General features: G+C 37.9%; 1 protein-coding gene across 1 annotated transcript in view; it reads right to left on the minus strand.

Moving 5' to 3' along the window:
• Positions 1–17,727, minus strand: part of FAM171B (family with sequence similarity 171 member B) — a 61,603-nt gene extending 43,876 nt beyond the window's left edge. Inside the window, exon 1 of the mRNA XM_045559990.1 lies at positions 17,489–17,727. Coding sequence (XP_045415946.1) covers positions 17,489–17,705 — 217 coding nt within the window. The 5' untranslated portion in view covers positions 17,706–17,727. The remainder of the gene's footprint in view (positions 1–17,488) is intronic.
• Positions 17,728–18,620: the final 893 nt, after the last annotated feature.

Consider the following 18,620-nt stretch of genomic DNA (forward strand, 5'->3'; position numbering starts at 1 on the left):
ATTACTGTGACTCTAACCCAAGTCCAGGATTTATGCTGCCTTCCTGCCATTTGCCAGACTCTGGAAGCATAGAGCAAAAAAATATCAGTTTAATATGGCTGAATCCTTTGTTTTCAGTTCCATCCAAAGCACACTAAAAGTAATTCCTAAATAATGCTCTGATTTATTTTTGTCCTACCAACTTTCTGAAACTTCATCTGATTTATTACTTTAATTGGGACACAACTCATATCAAACTAGGAAGTTATAAATAAACTTCCATAAAATGTTGTTTTATCTGTGAATATTGTTAACATTAGAAAATTTTTAACTATTTAGACGCAACTGCCGTACCAATTTGAGAATTCAACTAGCCTCAAATTTCACAGAACACAATCTTCTAAATCCAATCAATGGATTAATCAATCAGCTACCTCCATTAGGATGTTAATGCCCTTCTGTTGTGGAGTAGAAACTGCAATACTAGAGAGAAACATGATTTACTATTCCTTTGAGGTAAGTATTCAAAAAAATAATAAAGATTTCATCTGCTCTGCAGCAGAATTCTTTTCTAAAGAGAGTGTTCCAAGATACACCATTTTAATGGACAAATGATACTACCCAACAGAATGCCAAGGCTAGCCAAAGAAAAAAGAAGAGAGCTATAAAACATTCTTGTTTTTCCCATAAAAAGGAACACTATCTTTTCAATAAAAAGTTTTCCAAAGGACCACAGCCAGTATTTGTTGGCTTATTTGTATGCTGAGAATATTCTAGCTCATGTTAAGATTTCCTGAACAGAAAAAAAGAATAATGAAAACTACTGTTTGAATTCAGCCTTTAAGAACCAATTTATCTTCCCAGCAAAACAAAAGGAATCAATACAGTAGTGAAAACTTGAAGCTCACAGATGAATACCTCACTGATTTTTGGCTTTCAAATATATTTTTCTTGTTTGCTTGTTTTAGGTAATGTTCCAAAAACAATGTTGTTTCTAAGTTGTCTTAAAAGAAAAACAGTAATTTAATTCCACAATAGGCTTTAATGGCACTTACTATAGAAACATATGCACTTTCAGAGTGCATTTACAGTAAGTACAGTAAAACAATGAAAACAAATCCAGCCTCACATACTAGAAACGTGTGTTACCTTTTCTACCTATTCAACCCTTACTAACATCATATTATAGAATATAAATGAATAAAATATTCATACTTCTGAAATATTTAATTTACTAAAAATCATCTCAAATAATAGTTGATAAATATCAATGCTAAGTATTTTACACACATCAACTTTAATACTTATAATAATTCTGCAAGGTAAATTTTATTCTTTCTATCTTAGAGAAAGTTTAATTAGTTGGCCCAAGAGCATCCCTCGGAAGGGGTAAAACAGACTTAGAACTCCAATTGCCCTCACCCTGAAGCCCCTGCTCTAGCCACTGACCCATGAGGCCCTGGCATGAATCCTCTGCTGGTTCCATCAACCACAGAACGCTGACCACGCTGAGCCCTGCCTCCCTGTGCACCCCCGGCCCAGGACCCTCGCACCTCACCCTCTCCAGGGCAGCCACCTGGGACTTCTCACAAGCCTCAAATTCACCCAGGTCTTTCCTGTCCAACCTCACAACCATGAACTGATATTTAGCTAATCATCCAGCTTTGTAAAGCGCCAAGAAAATAGTTTAATGACTGCCCTCATTTGTTATGCTTTCTGTGGCAAAGAAAACTTTTATTTAATAATTACCACAGACTGATTAATTAAATGTACTTGTTTGTAAGGTAAATTTAGAAATGTGTCTTTATAAGTCAGAGGCCTTTGGGAAGTATTTTAAGGACAAAAAAAAAATTCCTGTTTAGAAAAGAGAATCCCAAGGACATCTAAATCAGTACTGTGAAGTGAGGAAAAAAATAAAGGTGAGAAAGAGGAGTGAGAAGGCATGAGGTTATCATCATGGGCCAAAAAGTGACAAAACTAGGTGCTAATAAGAGACAAAAAATAAAGGTAGAAATGGAAAGAAACAAAAATATAGAACAAGGAAAGAAAATGACTCTTAAAAGGTAGTCCAGGTTTACGAATTGTACTTTGGTATATTAATATCATGATTGACTGACAGTCCTCAATCTCAAAGCCTCTTATAGTATTATTCAATTCTTCATCTTCCAATTCATGTTAAACCATCAGCATTTGCTCCAAACTCACAAATCTGAGAATAAACATTTTTTAATTAAAAAGAATTTTGGAGAGATATACCTAGTATGTGTCTGGCATGAAGATATAGCAGAAGACCAAAGAGCTACTGTTCATGGGTCTTATTCTACCAAGGAGACGGGCAACTACCAATTAATCCCACTGAAACATATTTTGGGACATGCTATGGGTACAAAGAAAAAGTTGTGATGAGAGATTATGTCACATAGTGATGCACTTAGATAATTAAATACTATATTATACTTTAAAACTACAACAAAAGTAGCAAAATAAGGAATATAATAATAAGCAAATGCTGTTTAAATTAGTCTGAACATTTTGGAAGTAAATACATAAATAAGAAAAGGTACTTAATTCCTTAGATATTTCCTTTTATATATATCATATATATAAAACATATTATATATAACATGTTTATATATAATCATAACATATTATGAATCAACGTGTTTTTATTGAGTACTAGGCATTCTGAGACATAAAATGGGTAAATAAATATATCTATGCCCTGAAGGAATTCAGAAGTTCAAAAGGGAAATAAACACACCAGAAACAATTAGACCAATTTAAAACAACATATTATCAAGTACTGAATCACCAAATAAAGATTATAAGTGATCGAGCAAGAGAAAGATAATCACGGACTGGAAAAACTTCGTGGAGAAAGAAGAGCTAAGTAGGTTTCTGCTGGAGTTTGGGATATGAAAGAGGTAGGGTAGGATCAATGAGATGGAAAAGTATCAGCAGATTTAAAATTTGCTTGGAGTTAGGACTTAGTATAAGAAATAACCTATAAAGCTGGTTAAGACTTTTTGGTGGAAAGTTATAGAAATCCAACCAGAATTTGCTGAGGCAACAACAGAGGTTATCAAGCCATGGAATACAAAGAAATGTTGTACAAGCCAGCCAGGGGATGGCAATTATCCCACCGGATCTCAGGAATGACTGGAAGCAAGAACTCCATTTCTGTGTACTGGCTTCTTCCTTTCTGTTCACAGCCTGGCTGGCTTTCTCCACATTGTGGGGATCATGGAGATGACACACTGATGACAACTCCCAGCTTTCATATCTTTACCATTTCCACCATCAAGTATGGATGGATGAGGGTATAATAATCAGAGAAAGGGGAGAAGAGGTACCAGACACCCAATTCTGTATACATTCACCATAAAAGTTATAGGTAAAGGCACAGTTGGCCAATGGGAAATGATCCTAGATTGGTAGGAAACGACTAAAGAACAAAAATATTAATAAATCAAAAGACTCACTGAGAGTAACTAAAATGCCACATTCATTAGACATACAGTCTTGGCTGGACTTGGTAGCTCACTCCTGCAATCCTAGCTCTTTGGGAGGCTGAGGTGAGAGGATCGCTTGAGGCTAGGAGTTCAAGACCAGCCTGGGCAATAGCGAGACCCCGTTTTTACAAAAAATAAAAAATAAATTAGCTGGGCATGGTGGCATGTGCTTGTAGTCCCAGCTACTCAGGAGGTTGAGGCAAGAAGATCGCTTGAGCCCAGGAGTTTGAGGGGGCAGTGAGCTATGGTGATGCCACTGCATACAATCCCAAGCAAAAGAACGGGACCCTATCTCAAAAAACCAAAACCAAAAAAAACACATAATCTTATATAAATAAGACTAGTCGATATATAAATGTTATTTGTACAAATGCAACAAGCCTATCAAAGTAAACCTTCTCAAGAATTTGCCACACTCTATAAGATTTATTCATTACTTGAAGTTCTATACTTCTTCTTTACTGATATTTTATATAGATCATTTAAAAGTTTTTAATAATTGTTTTGCCACTTTAAAAAAGTATTACTTGGCCATTGAAAGTTACCCAGATCTTAAAAGAGCCATGCTGAAGCTTTTAGGGATGAAAATTCAGAATGTATACAACTAAGTTTCAGTTAGTTTTACAATATTTTGTGTGTGTGTGTGTGTGTGTGTGTGTGTGTGAGATGTGTCTAGAAAGATAGTAACAGAGAAAGCAAATATGACAAAATTTTAGCAACTGTTTTATCTTGGTGAAGGTACATAGATATTCATTACTCAATTTCAATTTTTCAGTATATCATTAATACAAAGTATTCATTATAAACAGTAGGAGACAGAAGTCTGAAAGAGATTTCAAATTCTAATGACAATATAATGAAAGCTTAGGAGAGAAAGCAGTGTTTCAGGAAGATGCATGCAGCAAGGGTACGGTTTGAGTTTGAGGGAATAAAGCAGGAGATTACTGCAATGATCCAAACCGACGGTCTTGGGGCCTGGACAGGGAAAGCGGCCATAAAAATAAACCCACAGAAACAGACACTAAAACCACCACGATCAGATACAATCGATCAAGATTTCAGGCCCTCCAGTTTGGATGACTAGAGAAATGATGGAAATATTCAATAGATAAGATCGAAAGGGTAGGCAGATCTGTTGGGTTAAGACAGTGTCTTTCATTGAATAGACTTATACATTGTCTCTTCCATATTAATGCACTGAATTCACACTCTGAATGGTGGTATATGTGGTATAATCTCCCCCTCAGTCTCTGAAAACCCCAAAAAACAACATACCACACAGTACTGAGAACACTGGGCTCGTGCCCGAGGGAGAACAGCACAGTCAGCCCATATGCTTCCCCTGTTCAGCCACCTGTTTCAGTGTCTCAGTTCCCCCAGCCTAGAAGATTTACAGAATTTCAGGGATTTAAAAAAATGCAGAAACTGCATGACGGAGTGCTTTATACGGTAAGAGCAAACTTTGATTGTATCCTCAAAAATATATCAATGTATGAAGTAAACAGGATACCCTTTCTTCTGCTTTGTTAATTTCCAGTTAAGTGGCCTCCTGCTCTGAGTACCTCTATAGGCTAACCTGAAAGGAGAAAACTTCATGAATGCATAAAATTCCTAACATGTATTAGTTTTCATGAACTTTGTAATTTTAACAGAACACCAGGCAACTGATAATGTGTAATTATATTTTTTAAAAGTCCTCCATTCAGATATTACAACCATAATAATTAACAGAATATATTTTAAATCATTCACTGCCTTGGGGTGGGATGTAAAAACGAAACTGGAGGTCATTGACAGGGAAAGAAGAGAAGCTGCTTCCGTGACAGACTGGGGAAATGGCCAGCAGGCTGCCACAGATGGGAAAGAGAGAGGTTACAGGAGACATTAAGACACAACCGGTCTGTGTTATGTTCATGTTGAGGACCGATATGAAAACAGCACAATTTGGTCAAGGTGGTAACACCCTCACTGTTTTCATGGTGGGGAAAGTACTTCAACCATATATCAATGTAAAGACAAAAAGTACCAATTGCTGGCTCATACGAGATCTCAATAACTTAATAGAAATGGGGCTTACTTTTGAATTCTGAATTCAATTCTCTTATTTAAGAAAGAAGAATGCATTATCAGTCTGTTTTCTTCAAGAAATGTGGACACTATTGGAAGAAGCTACATTTTTTTTTCTTTTCTAACATGGAATGACAAGCCATAAAAGTAAGAAATAAAAAGAATTCTAGAGAATACTAAAGATAAAAGGGAGAATTATTATTAATCATGTCAAACTAATAAATTATTATTTCAGAAAGAAGTAGAAAAAGTAGATCTAAATCAAAAGTAAAAAATAAATTATTACTTCCTTTTCCTGCCTTTCAAAATAATTTTGAAACTCACTTTAAGTGTGTTTTCTTCTAGGAAACTCAGGCCAAATTATTTTCCCTCAAACCTGTTTTCCACAGTATCCTATACATCCTTCTAATATACTTATCACACTCTATTATTATTTGTGGTCTCTTTATCTATGTCCCTAATGGGTATTCTCTGCAAGCAATGACAATGTATTTTATTTCTATATATTTGGGACCATGCATGGAACCTGGCAAATAATAGAGACTCAATGACTTTTGTTTAAAAAGGAAAAAATTAGAGAAATCAGTCCCTATAGGAATCCTATGTTATCACCAGCTCATATATAAATTAGCATATGCTGTGTTGAACTTGAGTAAATACCAATTTCTCTTCCTGTGTATTTTTTTTTTCAAAGCAGACATTGCTTTTGACCCAAAACCTGTATACTTTGGCCACTTCACTCTTAAAGTTCTACAGCTTTTTCCTATATATAAGACCTTTTTCATATATACACTGTCTTGAAAAACCAGCTCAAGCATGGAGATGAAAGAAGATATTCAATTACCCAAATATTTATCTATACTAAGGCATTCATTTGTTCATTCCATAAATATTTATATGGGGAGAGAGTCCCAAGCAAAGCAATTATTGTACCTGGCCTGATCTGGCTTCCAATCTAGAGAAAAAAAAAACATAGAAATATAGAACAGGTGCCCAGCCACAGATTAATTACAGACCTTGCAAGTACGAGGAGCTTCTGAGAGTGCACGACAGAGGAACCTAGCTCAGCCTAAAAAGTCAAAGAAAACCTTTTTTTAAAAAAGAGGCATTGAAGCTAATATCTGAAGTTTCAGTGCAATTAACCAGGTGAATGGGGGGTGCAGGGGTACGTGTAAGGGAGTGTGTGTTAGATGGGGCCAGTGTTGCAGGCAGAGAAACCGCCTGTGTCAAGGCCCCGCGGCACAAAACCTGTCACTCTGGAGATATGGAGAAGGGAGCTCACTGATGAAGTGGGACGGAAGTTGGAGCTGAGGCCGGAGTGGTAACTTATACAAAGCCTTCAGGTCATGTTAAGACTTCTGACTTGGTTCTCAATGTAATTGGAAGGCTAATCAGATTTGTACTTAAAAATAATCACTACGGGAGGGTGGCAGGATGACTCTTGTGGTTTCTCTGGGGAGTATAGATTTTTAGAGCATTGAGAACGGACACAAGGAGGCCAGTTAATGTGCTCTCATGAACTAGAGCGTACGAGTGACCTGAGCTAGGGCAGAGGCAGTGAAGATGGAGAAAAATTAACAGATGAGAGATATTCAGGAGGCAGACTCCTAAATGGGGTTTGGTGACTGATTGGATGAAGGCAGGGCAGGCAGCCAGCACAGTACCCATGACTCTCATTGGAGCACTTTATTAGCTTTTATAATAATAACAATAAGGAATAAAACATTTATTCTAGATGGTGTGGTAGGAAATCAACAGTCCAGTTTTAGATATGGATGATTAAAGTGAGATACCCTGTGATATAGCTACATAAAAATGTCAAGATAATAGGTGGATACATTCAGGAGCAAGCTCAGGGAGTCTTAGCATAGAGATGGTATTTAAAGAAACTGGAATGCAGCCAGGTACAGTGGCTCATGCCAGTAATCCCAGCACTTTGGGAGGCCGAGGTGGGAGAATCACTTGAGGCCAGCAGTTCAAGATTAGCCTGAGCAGCAAAGTGAGACCCCTATCTCTAAAAAAGTAGAAAACTTAGCTGGGTGTGGTGGCACACACCTGTAGGCTGAGGCAGGAGGATCACTTAAGCCCAGGTGTTGGAAGTTGCAGTGAGCTATGATGCCACGGCACTCTAGCCTGGGCAGCAGAGCAAGACCCTGTCTCAAAAAAAAAAAAAAAAAAAGCAACTAGAATAAATGAGAGCAGCTCATAAGAGGGGAGACTAAGAAGAGAGTCAGAGAATGTTAAACAGAGAAATAAACTAATTTTTTCAACTTTCACGTTTTAGAACATAAAGATATTTCAATGACCATATATTACAGTGTCAAACATTTTATGGTTGTAAATTAATATTTAAGTACAATTTTTCAATATAATTATTAGATAAAAATTATTCAAGAGTTATAGACTTTATACTGCATTTTGGATTAAAAAAATATTGATAGGAAAGAAAAGGGAGTAAATTGGGTCTACATATTTTCACCCGCCCTTGTCAAACTTACCTCTAAGGTACTGGATCCATGATGAGTCCCACACACAGTCCCTGCATACAGTCCTGATCTTTGGGCCAGCCTTTACATACAGGAAGTACAATGGCCACAACAATACTTGGATTTATCAGGAGTGCCTATGTCTTTTTTCTTTCTTTTTTTTTTTAGAGACAGGGTCTTGCTATATTGCCCAGGCTGGTCTCAAACTCCTGGTCTCAAGTGATACTCTTGCCTCAGTCTCCAGAGTAGCTGAAATTACATGCATAAGCCACTACACCTGGCTATATCTTTTTTACCTTCATGTCTGTGCCCTATGCTGTTCTCTGAAGCTGTAGCTTTCCAAGTCTCAACACTTGCTATTATTTATCTTTGGAACATCAGAATGTGCTGAAATACAAATTTTTCCGTTTGGATTTCCAAGTGAAAGAAAAATTCTGCAAAATAGAGCTAGTCCTCCAAGAAATCCTTCGCTCTGCTATTCATTCTTCATGGCATCTAGCTTTTCCAATGTAGTTAGATATTAGTGAAACCAGGAGAGGTGTGAATCAAAAAAGTAAGAAAAATATGGACTTCGTCAATTTTAGAGATGATATTAATATTAATTCCAAAAGCCTGGCACAGCGTTGGTGATAAAAATAGCAAGTTAAATCACAGATTTAAATCACTGTAGGCTGAAATTACTATTTTGACCCCAAAACTGTTTAAAGACCAAACATTAATATAATACTTATCTCAGCAGTGGGAAAAGACTGAGGTTTTTATAAACGCTTTATTTGGGAATTGCTAACAACCAGGGTAGGCCTCCATCTGCCAAAATTGATTGAGGTTTATAATCAGGCCTTGAGGGATTAGATGACTAGAAAAGTCATCAGAGCCCATATTAAGATTATTAACTTAATCTCAGTGATCCTATCCTTCAGTGGACGAGCCAAGAGCCAAGACACAAAGAGTTTCTGGGTTGACTGCCAAAGAATTCTGCACAGAGGGTTTTTCCAGGTGTAAGGTATCCTGCCAGTTTGTTATGTAATGAAACCTGGATATGAAACAATTCAAAATCATGTGATTATCAAAAGATATTTATTACATTTTTGTGGCCATTCTACCAACAGAATGGAGAAACCAAAGGCTGAAAGAATTGACCAAGGTACGTGCATCCTAAGCAATCACTTCTTTTCAGGGTTAAAGCCTTCAGGCAGGATTGGTTATACTGCTGTCACACTTACTAATTTTACCCATCACAGTTCCACAATAACAAAAAACCTCACATGTTAAGAAAACACAAAAATGTTATTTGAATCTAAATGTTAACTGAGTCTGAATGTTACCTTTGTTTTCTTACTGAGTCCACTAACAAATGCTTAATTAACCAGGCAGGTTTTCTTAACCTTTTGGGGGTCAGGGATGCCTTTGAAAATCTCAAACACATTGAACACTAGATAATTGCAGACTGTGTAATTAATTTCAGGGTTCTCATGAGCCCCCTACACCTTTCTGTGGGCTTCCTAGAACTCTGCATTAGAAGGTGTAAGGGACAGTGAGTCACACATATAGGGGGAAGGAAGATTCACTACTTGTGAGCACTTTCCTCCTCCATGGACTATTGACTTACCTGACTCCTCCCTCTCTCTTCTCTTGAACCTCCCAAGACTGCACTTTGAACATCTTTATGCCCTACATTTGCCAAGCTTTATTGGTTCACAGACTTCTTTCCTATTTGAAATACTATGGCACAGAAGCAATTTTAAAATGTACATTCTTTTGACTCCTCTGATTCACAAACTTGAATCAGTTGGCAGTGAAAGTTTTAAATTATGAACAAGTTCACTCTTCGTATTTGCTATGAAGGAAGTCATCAAATCATCCTAAACTAACAGTTTTATCAGACTTTCAACTGCCGGGCAGTACCACAATTTAAGGATATGTTCTAGCTCCTGTCATATACTTTTCACACATTGCCAGAGCAAAAGCATTTAAGAGAAGGTCATTCCTATCTCATTCTTGTTCCAAGAGCCTATGATTCCAAGAAGGCTTATTATGAAGTATAGAGCCTAGTAAAACCTATGATCACTTTTTTTTAAAAAGTTATTATAATTTTAATCAATATTAGATATTGCTTCATTGTAAATAGCAGAAGATCAGATTAGTTGTTTCACAAATACTATAAAAATAATTTTTTCAAAAGATTATAATGAGAGTCAAATTCTGATTAATATAAAGAAACTGAAATTTGGGTATTAAATCATAGCTTTTTTGCTAAAACCTCTAGAAAAGCACAAATATATTGTAAAATATACCTTAGGAAGTACCTATTTTATGAAGAGAAATTGTCTTTAAATGCAAATATTTTACAGGTACTAGTTCATCTAAATATAAACAAGTAAATGGATTTTTTTAACTTCAGATGTCATTGAATTAATCAGAATTCCTGTCTTGACACACCCTTATCATCAACCTAGGTATGGTTCATCTTATTTAAACAGTTAAATAAATTCTACTATGCTCATTATTCTTAGTAGCATTTTCCCCTTAGACAAAAAATGTTGTCTTGTCTTCCTCTATTTCACTCTTACAGTAAATGGGTATTTGTTTGGTAATCTTGTCTCAGTTACTCAGACATTTATAACAAACTCTACCCATGCAAACTCAAAAAAACGTTAACAGCTTGTTTAAAGTTTTGAAGCAACATAACTATATTGAGCCATATTTTGACATCTTCATTTCTATCCTTTCCCAAAATATATGGGAGCAGGCAAGGGTGGAATGGTCACAAAATCCAGTGAATCACAAGTCCAGGACATCTGCAATCTCTACTTAACTCCTAGTTATAGTTAATCCATCAGGAAAAACAAATCATCTATTTACCCATCCTGTTTCTGTCTGTGTCACATTCCTGTTATGAAAAAGCAGAGAAGTACGTAGTTGGGAATAAAACCAGGAACACTGTTTTTATTTTATTTTATGAAAGCCAAAGGATATGTATGGAATTCTATAATGTCTCTATAACACTTCCTCCAGATATAAGTCAGGGACCTGACACCATGAGCCTTGAGTTGGGGCTGGACATTCCATCAGCTTCCAACTGGTCAACAGGTCACCTAAAGCTCAGCTAGCATTTGGGTTCACAGATAAGAATTGCTATTGGCCAAGTAGGTGTTCTAAATTTCAGCAGAGCTAACATGTGAATTAAAAATACATCAGATGTTTTCGTGATTGTTAAAAAGGAAACAAAATAAATAAAATTTTTTAAAATACACCATTTATAAATAGTATTTCTTTACTGAACAGGAACAAAAATGAACTAAGTACACTAACTGATAATACTAGTGAATATTTAAATTTTACATTATTCCCTAACTTGTTATGATATAGAAATCTGCTCGAAGGAAAAAAAGCACACTAAATAGAAATCGAAATCTCATTCATATATAAATAAATTAATTTTAGATCTTAACTTCTGTGCAAGACATAGAACCTTAATACAGTGAACTCTGGCATTATTAACTAAGGTTTCAAGAGTTGTAATACGTCACTGAGGCATTTTACAGTCTTGGTTCACTGGGTCACTGAGGCGTATTTGACACGTTAGTAATGATGGAATGTGATTACCATTTCTTTGACACCCACTGCCCTACATGAAATGGCACTACGAATCACTCACTCATTTTAGGCCCAAATGAACTGGCCTTTATATTCACAGACATTATCAACAAGTATTTAAGAATACAGCCTAGTCATTAGGACGTGAACAGTCATAAAAGAAAAAAATTTAAAAGGCACAGAATCTGGTATGTCCTGGACATGTGTATTGTGCTGACGCAAAAGGCTAAAGAGACATCTCCAAACAGAATCTTCAGAACAAACAGAAGCTGTTTTCTTAAGCATATACCATCGTGCACCACTTACAACATTTCAGTGGACAGACATACTCAAGACACTGGTCCCATAAGATTATAATGCTGTATTTCTACTGTACCTTTTCTATGTTTAGATACATAAACACTTACTATTCTGTGACAGTTACCTACACAACAGTAACATGCTGTACAGGTTTGTAGCCTAGGAGCAATAGGCTCTACCATGTAGCCTAGGTATGCAGTAGGCTATACCATCTAGTTTTGTCTAAGTATGCTCTACAATGTTCACACAACAACAAAATTACCTAATGATGCATTTCTCAGAATGTGTCCCTGTTGTTAAGTGATGCATGACTGTATTTCATTATAACACATAGCTTTCATGGTTTTAGAATTTTCCAGGTAAGTACTCCAAAGCACAATTTTTACCAATAGCAGATGGAAAATATTGTATCTACTTCCGAGCTAAAGCAATTTGGACAAAAGGAAATTAAGAAACATTACACTAAGCCAAGTAAATGAATGACAACAATACTGCAGCTAACCTAGTCAGACAGAACATTGAAAGAGATCAAGTTCAATATTTATATAGTTGGGGGAAGAGTTTTGTTTCAAAAAAATATTTGGTACAGTTTCTGTTCAGTCACATTAAGAATACTGCAAAACCACCACTAAAACAAACTGGACTCAAAATCAACACAATGACATGTGTTTTTCAACCTGTAATCAACACCAAGAAATAATTTCTTTTGGTTATTAAAATCCTGGAAAGAAATCATGATTACCCCATCTGGGAATATGGCCTTTAAAACATGAGTACTTTTAGATAGAACAATTTCTAATCCCATTTTTTCTACTGATTTTCAAATTCCTTGAACAGAAAAAGAGTAAATAAATGCTTTCATGGATGGGAGATTTAAATAGGGAATAAAACAGGGGTGGGAGAAATAAATGGTGAGATGTAGGGCAAAGGTACAATACTGTGGACATGTAGAATGAGTAAGTCTAGAGATTTAAGGTACAACATAAGGACTATAGTTATAATATTGCATTGTATACTGGAAATTTGCTAAGAGAGTAGATTTTTTGGTGCTCTTACCACCAAAAAAAAAGTAACTATGCAAGAGGATGGATATGCTAATTTATTTGACTACAACAACTATTTCACTATGTATATCAAAACATTTAATAAACACAATAAAAATTTTTAACAAAGTTTAGATCAAGTTATTTTAAGAACAAGTATATAGTAATACTCTATATCAAACTTTCATTATTTTTTAGTTAATCATTTTATTAAATTAGGTAGGTTCCACCTACATAGAATATGTAGAAAAATATTTTTTACACTTCAAAAGTATATCTGTTGGCCCAGCTATTCCACTGATAGCCATTTAGCCAAGAGATATGAAAACATGTCCACACAAAGATTTGTATAAGAACATAGCAGCTTCATTCATACTACCTAAAACTGGGAAAAAAACAAATACCCATCCACAGAAGCAGCAATAAATTGATCCGTGGTAATTCATAACAGAATACTACTCAGCAATAAAAAGGAATAAACTACTAAATGTGCTACGACATGAATGAAATCAATGGAAATTACCCTAAGCTAAATAAGCTGGACACATGCTATAGGATTCCATTTTGTGAAGCTCTAGAAAATGTGAAATCAACCTATGATGAAAACAATCAGAACAGCAGGTGCCTTTAGGTAAGGGGCAGGGACTGCCTGGGAAGGGCGTGTGAGGGAGCTTTTTAGGGTGTCATAAATATTCTATATCTTGAACAGCGCAATGTTTACATGGATATATCCATCCATTTGTCAAAACAGTACAGTTCAGTTAAGGTATGTACATTTCCAAGTATGTACATTTTACCTCAAAAAAAGAACTATTAAAAAAATGCCAAGTAGTGGAAATGAGTAGAGGTATGGGTGAAACAATGGCAGGATTTGGACCACTGTTAAAACTGGGTGACTGGTATAGGCTTTTATTACACTCTCCTGTTTACTTCCTATATATCTGACATTTCACAAAATAAAAAGTTTAAAAATATTTATCACTGAAATGTACAATCAAAAATTTTTATACCATGATAATATACCTCTCAGGAAGCTTTCTGTTATGCAAAAGGCATTTCTAAAGATCCATGGAGACCCCCTGTGTCTCTACTATGCATGGAGAATTTAAAATGGAGCTCATTATTTTTCCCAGCTCCCCTCGCCCCCACCCCCAGCATACCTCCCATCAATGGGACATCAGAGTGAATATGATGATACAGTTGTCTCAGCCACCACCAGCCCCCAAATTAATTCTCTGGTCCCTCAAATATTTATTTGTAGCAAACATTGGCGCTGAAATCAGAGGTGCTGCATACACTGGAGAAAACAACTGATTTGATAGATTTCAACCTTAGCTTTTCTCTATTCTCACTATTCTCTGAAGATGTTTTTGCAACTTACTGAGAAAATGGAAATATACTTTTAATCACGATTTTTAAAAAATTTTACATTTTTTTAACCTCATTTTCTTGTTTGTCAGCAATACAAAGAGACATAAATTTTAAGAATAATAAATCCAGAGAATATCAACCAAGGTCAATGGTCAATTTCTCTACTGCGGACTGATAACACTTAGTCACGTACTAGTCACTGAATGTGTTGTATTAGTTTTCTTAATTTTGCCTGAGAAAAGTTCTATGACTTGTCCAAAGAATCAGAAGAACCAAAAATGGACAAAGAATGAACCTAGGCTCAATTACAGCTATTTAAGGTATAATATGTTAATACCCTCCTAGGTCATAAGAGGATAAACGCATCTAGGTAAAGAATCTTCTAGACAGAACCTAATAAGTGGGCTCAAATACTGTCATCAATCAGTTTTCAACAGTCAGCGTAAGAAAAACACTGAAATCAGCTAAAAATTTAAGAACCAAAATTTACATACATTATATATAACCTTTACTTACAAATCTTCCTACATAACATTCCTTTATTTTTATACATCTTCTGCTAAATTCCAATGGAGAATTTCTCCAGTGGAGAATAGCAAACACTCAGAAAGTGAAAATGATCCTTGATGCCAGCATATTCATTCATTCATCCATCCAACAAGCAGTTGACTATTTATGGGTACCAGGTGCTCTTCTAAGTACTAGAAATATAGCACTGAACAAAATGAAGTCCATGCCTTCAAAGAGCTTACTTTCTAACAAGGGGAAACAGGCTTATAAGAAGGGCTGAGGATAATAAGTGCCATGGAGGAGAATGAATCACGGTAAGGGCAAAAGGGTGTGCAAATTACTATTTAATATACTTGGTAAGGAAAAGCCTCTCAGTTACAGTAACATTTGAGCAAACCTGAAGAACCTGAGGTTCCAGAAGTCCAGACAGAGAAAATGGCAAGTGCGAAGGCCGGGCAGCAGAGCCCCCTTGCAAACTGAAGCAACAGAGAGCCAGGCTGCAGGAGATGGGAGAGGGGATAAAAGGATCGAGACCTCCGTAGGCCATTTTCAAGATCTGGGGCATCTAGCGAGAGAGATGGGAAGCCATTGGAGAACTGGGGGCAGAAATTATCTTATTTAATGTTTTTAAGAAGATCACCAGCTGTGTGAGAAGAATAGATCACAGCGGGGGAAAGGTGAAACAGGAAGTCCAGTTCAATACAGAGATCACAATTAATTCAGAGGAGTATTTTAACTTCATTTGTTTATAGGCTTTGTTTTGTTATAAGACTTGATATTCCAATAACTCAACCAGCAGGCAACTGAATCACTCTCTTGTTTGCCACTGGCTTGGGTGGGGGTTAGAGTTTTTGAGGAAGAAGAGTCCTCATATGTTACTTTTTAGGCTCTAGTTTGATCTACTGCATAGCGGTTCCTTAACCTCAATTAATCTAATAGATAAATAAGACAAAAACTGCTAGTTTCCCAAACAATCATCCTTTTTAAAATATTCCCTCACAATTATCCAAAAACAAATATTTTAATTTGCATGCCATATACAAAAGGTTTCTATTATTATTGTAATTATTCATAACTCTCATCACAACATACATATATATCACAGTAGTTAAAATCCATTTAAAATTCCTGAAAAATAAAATAAAAAATATATTGCAAACCATAAAACCCATCAACACTCTCCCAAACTTCTGTTTAGTAATTTGTGAAATCTCTCTTGTAATGAAGACACTCAGTCTCCTATCTTCAATTTCCTTAAGTTTAGTGAATAGCATGTGTAACAGCTACCTCTCCCAAACCATGTTGTGATCACTTTCTGTTATTAAAAGCTAGGTAGGAAAACCACCACACACTGCAAACCTTTCAGGACTTTTAGCCACACTTCAGTGTTATTAATTGGTTTAAGAGGGTGTCAGAAACATGCTTTCCTGCACACTTTGGTGATTTCATCCTATGCTCAGAGCACTCTGATAAATTAAATCATGCTGGCTGTGTCATGAATCGCAGCTGGCATGCCTGAGTACTGCTCTTCAATGATGAGCAAGCAATACAAAATAAGACGATGATTCCACTCTTTAAATCTCATTTTCAGCATCTTGTATAATGTTACCAGGCAGAATTTTTTTTAAAAAACAAACGTTATAATTCACTTTGGTTTCCCAAAACCTAAGCCCACATGCCAGAAAATTAATGGCATTTTTTCTTTCCAAAGAGCAGACAGCATCTACACCCAGGAAGGGATCTGGGTTGGGGGGTAGGGAGAGGCTACTTAGATGGATAATCCAGCTCTTTGCTTACTGATGGTGCTATAATGGGGAGAAGGGGGAGACCAGAGAGGAACTGGGGAACTGTTAGATCCGCATACACTACAGCCGTGTTTCTTCACTCTCACTGAATGGCGTCAAGAATCTGCCTCATTTAAGTTCTTACTAACAAGTAAGATTTCCCTCTCTGGGGACAGGCTTTTGCTATACTAAAATCACCGCAGACTTTATCTTTCTTATCTGCCGTCCCCCTATCTTTTTCCCTTTCCTTCAATTACAAACTATTTCATTTTGTTTTGCTTGGTCTTATTGTAATGAAAGCATTCTTTAAGATGAACCCTTAAACCCTTCCTGGGGTAAGGAGAGCGAGAAATAATAAATCAAGATTTCTTTCTCCATGGCTAAATTTAAATGCAGCAGGCGAGGAGAAATGGTGAAAAGGGGTGTGTGGGTGTCTATGGCAAGATTTCTCGGTCTCTAGGAGAGAAAAGGATAGGATTTGAGGAGTGTGTGTGTGTGTGTGTGTGTGTGTACAGTCGTTCCCAGGGCGGAGGGAAGAATTCAGGAAGAAGGGAAGGCTAAAAAAAAAGAAGATCATCAATCCAGGCAGTCACCCACCGCCAGCGCCCCCGACCCCTCTCCAACCCACTGCAGCGCTCCAGGCTTCCCAGAAAGCTCATTACCAAAGGGCAGATTCCCGGCACCAGAGCAAGGGACCAAAGGCTGGGCAGGCAGCCTGGGGAGATCGGGAGGGCCAGGGATGAGGATGGAGATGGCTAGGGAAGGGGCGACGAGGCCGGCGAGGCCATACGCGACCGCCCGCCGAGAACGAGAGGCAGGGCCGGGCAGCCGGGACCTACCTGGAGCAGCCGAGGTGGAGGATGCCCCGGGCACCTCCGGCCTTTCCTCCTCAGCCTCCTCCCGCTGCTTCTGCTGCTGCTGCTGCTGTTGGATGAGGCTTAGGTCGGAGCGGCTCAGTTCGGCTCTGGCGGCCGCAGGGACCAGCCGCGCCCTCAGGAGCACGGCGGCCAGGCCGAGGAGCAGGGTGCAAGGGACGCGCCGGCAGAGCCTCGCCATGGCCGAGAGCCCGCGGGCCGCGGCGGCATATTGCGGGGCTGCGGGCTCCCGGCCGCGCCCGCTCGCTCGCTCCCCCTCGCGCCGTCTGCCGAGCACACCCTCCCGGGAGGAGGGGGAGGAGGGCCGGGAGGCGCAGGGGGCGGAGGAGGAGAGGCGGGGGGAGTCTGCATCCTCGCACACGTGACGCGCGGGGGGGGGCGAGCCGGGTGCCCGCCGCCCCGCGCCTCGCTGTCGCTTGTCACCCGCGGCCCGGCGTCTCCGAAAGGACGCGGCTGCTGGGGTCGCTGCGTTGGGTAAACAAGCAAGGGGAGGCTTTCTGGGCGCCGGTGGACCTTCACACCCTCCAGTCCCTACCAAGGCACGGGGCAGATTTGCAGAAAGTGGAATAAAATTCCCACCACCTGACCCCTAAGTAGGAGAGCAGGTGGCATATTAATTACCCTCATTAATTACCTACAACACTTAACGTGGCACCACCAGATCAAAAAGCCAGGGTCTCTTAACGAAATAGTCTTTGCTGCATCACATCCTTCATTGCTTAGCTGGAAAAACTGCAGCTTTCTAGATTTTAACTAAACTTCCTTTTTCTGCCCAAGTGGGAATTTCCTTCTGTATCATAAAATATTCTTAATTACATTTTGTCTAATTATAGCCTATACTTTTCATCTGTTCGAAAAATACCTTACTAATTACTAGGTGCCTACCACGTGGCAGCATTTAGTCAGGTGCTTGGAAAAAGTAAAACATAATCCCTGCATTCCAAGGGTTCCAAGGTTCCCCACCACCTGTTGGAGGAGGGGAACATATAAACATTATAATCCAGTGTGGTGGTTGCAACTGGAACATCATTATAACGTCCAGTTGTTGCACAGAATTGGAAAAAATTAACTATCTTGTGTATGGAGGGGCCATGAA

Source organism: Lemur catta, chromosome 8 (genome assembly GCF_020740605.2).
Source record: "Lemur catta isolate mLemCat1 chromosome 8, mLemCat1.pri, whole genome shotgun sequence".
NCBI lineage: Eukaryota > Metazoa > Chordata > Mammalia > Primates > Lemuridae > Lemur > Lemur catta.